This window comes from Trifolium pratense, linkage group LG1 (genome assembly GCF_020283565.1).
Source record: "Trifolium pratense cultivar HEN17-A07 linkage group LG1, ARS_RC_1.1, whole genome shotgun sequence".
Taxonomy (NCBI): Eukaryota; Viridiplantae; Streptophyta; class Magnoliopsida; order Fabales; family Fabaceae; genus Trifolium; species Trifolium pratense.
The window spans coordinates 32,865,527-32,872,490 of record NC_060059.1 but is presented as its reverse complement, the minus strand read 5'-3'; the positions used below and the strand labels follow the sequence as shown (position 1 = coordinate 32,872,490).

Sequence of the window (6,964 nt, the reverse complement as noted above, 5' to 3'; positions counted from 1 at the left end):
CAACAGCCCCATGGTGCCACCCTGCAAGCAAAATTGGTGACAGATAAACATGCTACAAAACATCAGAAAAAAATAAAATAAAAATAGCCCATAAACATCAGAAAACACTTTTTTTTTGTCTTTTCTTATTCTCATTTTCATCTTCACAAGTTAGCATCAATGTCCATTCACCATTGCCGTGGCAGTGTTGCTAAGGTCATCCACTTCTACCTAGTTGGTGAGTTGCAAGACCAAGAACTCGTAAGCACACTATTCATTTTAAGTGATCCAACATTTCAGTTTATTCTGTATATTTTCTTGTAGTCATTGTGTTTGTTGAAATGCCCCAACAAAGAATGTTGCATACTTTCTTTATAAGAGATATGTGTCTGTTAGTTGGGTTACTCATCATCCACATTTTGCTTCAATTTCGTGGTGTTATTGACCTTCGTTTTCATTATTGAATCAAGTTTTTTTCGTTGTAAAAAAAGAAGACCCACTTTTCCACCTAAAATTTTGACATGGTGTGCAGATTTGTTTTATTTGATTGCAATAAAAAATTTCAGAAATATATCAATATTCATTCCTCCCCTTCAAAGTTGAATTGAAACACACAAGTGCAAGCAAAGAACTCTAAAATACATAATAATGCAGAATCCATCCATATGAATCAATATCAAAGGTTGGTACAAAGACATAAGTACAAATATTCAAGTAGACATAATAAGTACTCATAATCTGAGTTTGAAAATTAAAAATAAAAAGCAACACAACACAACACAACAAAGAGCTAGAAATTATAAAAACACATAATTCTAATATTGGAGGAGCTTCTTCAAATTGTATCTTCAAATACAAGCTTTCTAATCATAATCCTTCAAAAGCCAACCCTGCAAGCACCAACATAAATAATTCATCAATATAAATAGTAATCAAAATATTTCATTTTAAAAACGAATTAAGTAGTTAGCAAATGTTTTTTTTTTGTTTACAATGTTGGCAATGAGGATCGAGTAGTTAGCAAATGTTATTCAAATATCAATAACAGCAACAAATTATTAATAATTGAAAGAAAAAATCAAATTATGAATAAAGAAAGAACGAAAGAAAAACCTTGCAACTTGTGGTTACCCTCATGCTCGGATAATAGCGACAGTAAAAGACGGTGGTTTGGATCGAGTCATCTGAAACTCGCAAGTATCACCGATTTGCAAGTTATATTGATCGGAAAATTGTTTCCAACCACGATTCAGAATGGAATAATCACCTTCAGGATCATATTTCACATCCACCTCCCAAGTTCTATCCTCACCAAGTCTTCTTATCCATGCAATCCCTTCATAAGCTTCCATGAATCTTCTTGAAAACTCACATGGTATCCTCTGTTTCAACAATTAATGATTTTGTTAGAGATATATTAATTAAAGTAAAAATTATTAAAAAATTTCAATAATAAACTTACTAATATATAGCCATGTGCAGAAGTAGTTGTGAGTGTATGTTCAAAACTAGGATTAGCCACACCTCTGCTAGTACCTATAAATAAAAAATATATATTCTCATTAAAAGAACTTAAACAATACAAAACCAAATTATTGAATTAATTAGATAAGTTAAGTACCTATTCCATTAGTGGTTTTTCTTGTTGAGCAATTTTTAACCCTTTTTTTCATGCTTCCTCTATTTCTTCCTGCAAAGTTATTTTGAGATGTACCACATAATAAGAAAACTAACATGATATATTTTTATGATTAGCATAAAAATCCATAATCATTTTTTTCTTACCACATATTCTTCTATGAGATGTACCAGCAATATCAGTTTGATCAACAAATTCATCACTTGAGGTACCAAATTCAGCTTCAACACTTTCATCACTCACAACTTCTTCATCTATGGGACAGTCAATTTCCAAACAATTGATTCCAAATATCTTAAGCTTAAAAGATGCTCCTCCAATGTATTTAAAAATAACTAAATAACCAAATTTTAGAAACTTTGAAATTTTGTCCCAATTTTTCTTGAACCAAATATCACCATCACGTTTGGCCCAAAATATTTCTTGTTGAGCACCATTGGGAAGTATAATGACTATGGGATTTGGTACTCCTTTCCAATATTTCTCCACAAATTTCTTAGGAATCCTCTGCAATATATAAAGAAGAATGAGAAAACAAGAACTGAACAAGACATACATAAAAGCATAAAAAACAAATAAGTTTAGGAGATAATAAAAAAAAACTTACGATTTCTCCATTTTGAAGTTCATGATTTTGGATGATCTTGAAGAACTTTGGAGTGTTATACAATGACATGATTGAGATCTTGAAGAAATGGAATGAGAGTTGAGTTGAATGATAACAGATGAGAAGTAATGAGAGAGTGAGAGATAGATAGATAAAGATAAAGATAAATTAGTACTTGATTGCATATGAACTCAGAAAATAAAAGCAGTAAATGGCTATAACACTTTTTCTGTTTGTGCTGCATTTCTTTGCAAATAACCTGCATGTGTATGGAGAAAGACAAAGAAAAGCTAGTTTTGTAACAATTTACTACTGCTCCAAATCTGCTTCTTACTTGCCATTCTATTTCTAGCTTATTTTCTCAACCAATTTTCAACTTTGTCATAACGTACTCATTAATATATGCACTTCCCAACACCAAACTAACTTAACATAATATATATATTTATTCACATTCACTTCCTCTACAAAAGAATTTCCTCTGAATTTTAATTATTTTCTTGAACACATACATTCTTTGAAATAATTACCTCAATTTCAAATTGATTTGGAATGGAAACTATATGACTTCTCAAATAATTTATATCATAATCATGGTTTTAAATTGCCGCTGTTGTGGCATGAAATCATTTAAAAATTTCATAAGTTATATCATATGACAATGACACCATTATACCACGTATTATACTATTTCCTCACTATTGCAGAGTCTCAATTTATTTCATAAGTATTTTTTCAAATTTGCATAAAATACATGATTAGAACTGATGAAAATTGAAGGTCCATAAATTGTAACTTTTGGTGAGGAAATTGAAAGGAATTAATATAGCCGAAATCATCTGATGCGATTTTTTATGTGACCGTAGACGTGATTGAAGATCACACTGCAAATAAATCTAATGCATAAGACAAAGAAGAAAGAGTCACTCATTTAATTTTTGCAATTATAATCTATCTATTTACTTTATTCATATGATATATCTAATACATATATAATTAGTCAAAAAATCTAATACATATATAAGAACTAAATAGGATTCAATGTGTCCTGCAACAATATTTAAAAAATCATACAACCATTCACTACAATAAGTGATATAGGATCATACTTAGATCAATAATTTAAGTCCATATAGTTTGGAATGAGAAATAAAACATGAAAAAATAAGACTGACACATAATTCTAATTTTGCAGCTTTCAAGTCATAATCCTTCTCTAATTTTGCAACCCTACAAGCATCAACAAAATAATTCATGAATATATAATTAGTAATCAAAATAGTTAACGAAAATTTGATTAAAAAAAGTTAATCGAATATCAATAACATATCAATAACAACAACAAATTATTAATAGTTAAAAGAAACAAAGAAATTATGAATAAAGAAAGGAAGAACAACCTCGCAACTTGTTATGATCTGGTTACTGATCTCCGGCTCGATTAATAGTGATAGTAAAAGAAGATGGATCAGATCGAGTCATCTCAAACTTACAAACATCATCGGTTTGCAAGTTGTATTCTTTGCAAAATCGTTTCCAACCACGGCTTTGCACCCTAGAATAATCCTGTTCATGATCATATTTCACCTCCACCCTCCAAGTATCTTCTTGAAAATTCACATGGAATCCTCTGTTTCAATTAATGGTTTTTTTAGACATATATTAATTAAAGTAAAAATAATGGTTGTTGAAAACCATTAGGGAGTGTAATCACTACCGGATTTGGGATTCCTTTCCAATATTTGTCTACAAATTTCTTTGGTACCATCTGCAACATATATATATATATAAATCTTGTGAGATATAACTAACTAACTAACTAAGCATCTATCATATTTTTCCACAGATTTTGTCATGTCTTAATAAACAGCAGTTTTCTACAAAGTGCATACATATTGTTGTGCACAAATAGTAACAGAAGGTAATAATAACGAAATTGCAAACAATAAGAACACAAGAAGTTTGATAACGGAGTTCCCCTTAGGTACGTCTCCGGCTGCAGAATTCGCTACAGCTCGTTTCTATTAGATGAAAGAATGAATTAGGGTTTCAGTGTTACAAGCGGTATATATAATAACAAGAGAATGTCGAAAATACCCTTCGCTCCGCTAGCTCAGCTCCGGGCCGCCCCCAGCCTCTTCCTGATGCATATATGAACCATACTCAACACATATCAATCAATGAAAAAGAGTAGAAAAGATGTAGTTGAAATATGAAGTATGAACACATACATATCAATGAAAAAACAAAGCACAAAGAAGAATGAATGAATTAAACTTACAGTTTGGTTCAGTTCGGTTCGATTTTCTTCCAAAACCGAACCATGCGCACCCCTACTTGCACACACTACTTATTTATCCTTCGTTCATTTTATCTTTGTGAATTTGTCTACATATCTTAATCTATTTTAATAACAACTTAACTTAATTAATTACCCCTTGAAGGAATTGCGATGCCTACATGATCAATATTTGTATGGACACCAAAACTAAGTGTTAAAATTTGTTTACCATACCCGAAACTAACACACAAGTGCAACTCTAAAACTCATAACAGTGCTGAATCCATGCATCAATATTCATTTTTTTAACTACAGAATATTATATATAAAAGCAACAAGTTGCAAAAATACAAATAATTAAGTAGGGTACATATCATAACTACTCATAATCTGAGTTTGAAAAATAATAAAAAGCAACACAACAAATAGCTAGAAATCATAAAAAAACCAACTACAAACATCAAGAAAATCCCTTCAGCTTCTTCAAGTTGTATCTTCAAATACAGATTGCTACTCTCCGACTCGGTTAATAGTGATAGTAAAAGAAATTGGACCGGATCGAGTCATCTCAAACTTGCAAACATCACCGGTTTGCAAGTTATATTCTTCGGCAAATGGTTTCCAACCTCTATTCACAATAGTATAATCAAGTTCATGATCATACTTCACAGTCACCTTCCAAATCCTTTTCTCACCAAAGATTCTTATCCTTGCAATCCCTTCAAAATCTCCCATGTATCTTCTTGAAAATTTACATGGAATCCTCTGTTTCAATTAATGGTTTTGTAAGAGACATATTAATTAAAGTCAAAATTAGTATTTAGTAGAAATTTTAATAGTAAACTTACAAATAAATAGCCTTTTGCAGTAGTTTTTGTAAGTGTAAGTTCAAAAAATGGATTCATCCCTCCTACATTACCTGCAAAGTCAAAAAATTTTAAAAAGCTTACCATTTATAAAAAGTACCTTAAAAGAATAAAACAAAATAAAATTATTAGATGAACTCACTTGAGATTTTTCCCTTTCCTTTTCCTTTTCTTGTTCTTTTAGATTTTTTGCTTTTTGGCATTTCAATATCATCATCACTCACTTCAACAAATTCAGCTCCATTGTCATTATTCTCAACTTGATCTATGAACTTAATGTTGGAATAATCAATTTCCAAAGAATTAAGTCCAAGTATCTCTAGCTTGAAACATGATCCTCCCATGTATTTGAAAAAAACAACATATCCAAATTTGAGAAACTTAGCCATTTTCTCCCAATTTTTCTGAAACCAGACATCTCCGTCGCGCTTTATCCAAAATATTTCTTTTTGAACACCATTTGGTAATGTCATGACTACTGGATTTGGTATACTTTTCCAGTATTTGTCCACAAATTGCCGTGGAACCCTCTGCAACAAATAACAATGAATCAACTAAAAAAATAAAGAAGTTTGACATAAAAGAGCAGAAAAAGAAGATAAGAAACTTACAAGCTCTCCATTGTAAAGTTCATGATTTTGCATAAATTTGAAGAACTTTGGAGTGTTATGATAGATTTATCTCCTTTTATTTATTAATTTAAATAAGGGATAATTACTACTAAGTGCACATTATGGTAATTATCCATTAAGCCTAAATTGTGGTCTTTATTCTTTCCCTCAAATATAGTAACCGCCCATAAAGATAATGTGGCAGTTATGATTGCACTTAAGATATTTTTGTGATGGACAAAATTATAAATAGAGTGCAACCCTTGTTTTGGTTCCCTAAGCCTCATATCTCTATTCAGTGACTTACACCATCTAAGGGAGATTGTATAAGGTTTAGAAGAGCTTCAACAACCTCAAGCAAAATCAATCCTCGACAGGAACAAGCTTGGAACAAGCTTTAAGCAATAGCAATGGCGGGAGGTATTTCGGCTATTTAAATTCAATTCCGTTTCCGCTGTTTAAGGTTGAATTTCATTTATGATTTCGTAGAATTTCTTACATTTGGTATCAGAGCCTTATTTGCCTCTGCCTTGCAATTTTTCGTGTTCAATTTGGGGGTTATATAGCATCTGAACGTTTTTGGATTTCATATGGTTTTAATGGTTAATTCACAGAAAATTTGTAAACCATAAGGGAATAATTTTCGGTTCATATTCTGTGTTTAAAATTTAATTTTAGTGTTAAAACGGTATGAAATCCAAAGTTTCGAAATCTGTTGTTTTTTTTGCCTGAATTTTTTAAGTAATTTCGATTTCAATTTTGGACGTTTTAGATGCAGAAAAATGTCGAACCATATGGAATTATTTATTGATTCATGATTCCTTGTTTAAAACGTGAATATTTTGTGTTAATTTGGTCTGAAATCGCGTTTTCATGTTCCGGATCTCGTGGGTTTTCAACCGGGTCAATCTGACCCGTCTGGAGGTTGAAGATGATGAGTAAATTATTTTAATAAACCCTGTTGTTATAAATTTTAAGTAA

The 6,964-nt window shown here is 31.0% G+C and overlaps 2 protein-coding genes across 2 annotated transcripts; both read right to left on the bottom strand.

The window, feature by feature from the left end:
* Positions 1 to 544: 544 nt before the first annotated feature.
* On the bottom strand, positions 545 to 2,599 carry LOC123898314 (putative B3 domain-containing protein Os03g0621600). The gene is made up of 6 exons (XM_045949237.1): positions 2,226 to 2,599; positions 1,765 to 2,125; positions 1,601 to 1,669; positions 1,442 to 1,515; positions 1,093 to 1,361; positions 545 to 869 (listed from the first exon to the last, which is right to left on the bottom strand). Exons 1-5 carry the CDS (start codon positions 2,292 to 2,294, stop codon positions 1,113 to 1,115), a joined length of 822 nt encoding a protein of 273 aa, XP_045805193.1. The 5' UTR covers positions 2,295 to 2,599; the 3' UTR covers positions 545 to 869; positions 1,093 to 1,112.
* A 2,277-nt stretch (positions 2,600 to 4,876) lies between these two features.
* Positions 4,877 to 6,036, bottom strand: LOC123901651 (B3 domain-containing transcription factor VRN1-like). The gene is made up of 4 exons (XM_045951686.1): positions 5,984 to 6,036; positions 5,515 to 5,902; positions 5,355 to 5,425; positions 4,877 to 5,271 (listed from the first exon to the last, which is right to left on the bottom strand). The coding sequence occupies exons 1-4, from the start codon at positions 6,014 to 6,016 to the stop codon at positions 5,017 to 5,019; spliced, it is 747 nt and encodes a 248-aa protein (XP_045807642.1). The 5' UTR covers positions 6,017 to 6,036; the 3' UTR covers positions 4,877 to 5,016.
* Positions 6,037 to 6,964: the final 928 nt, after the last annotated feature.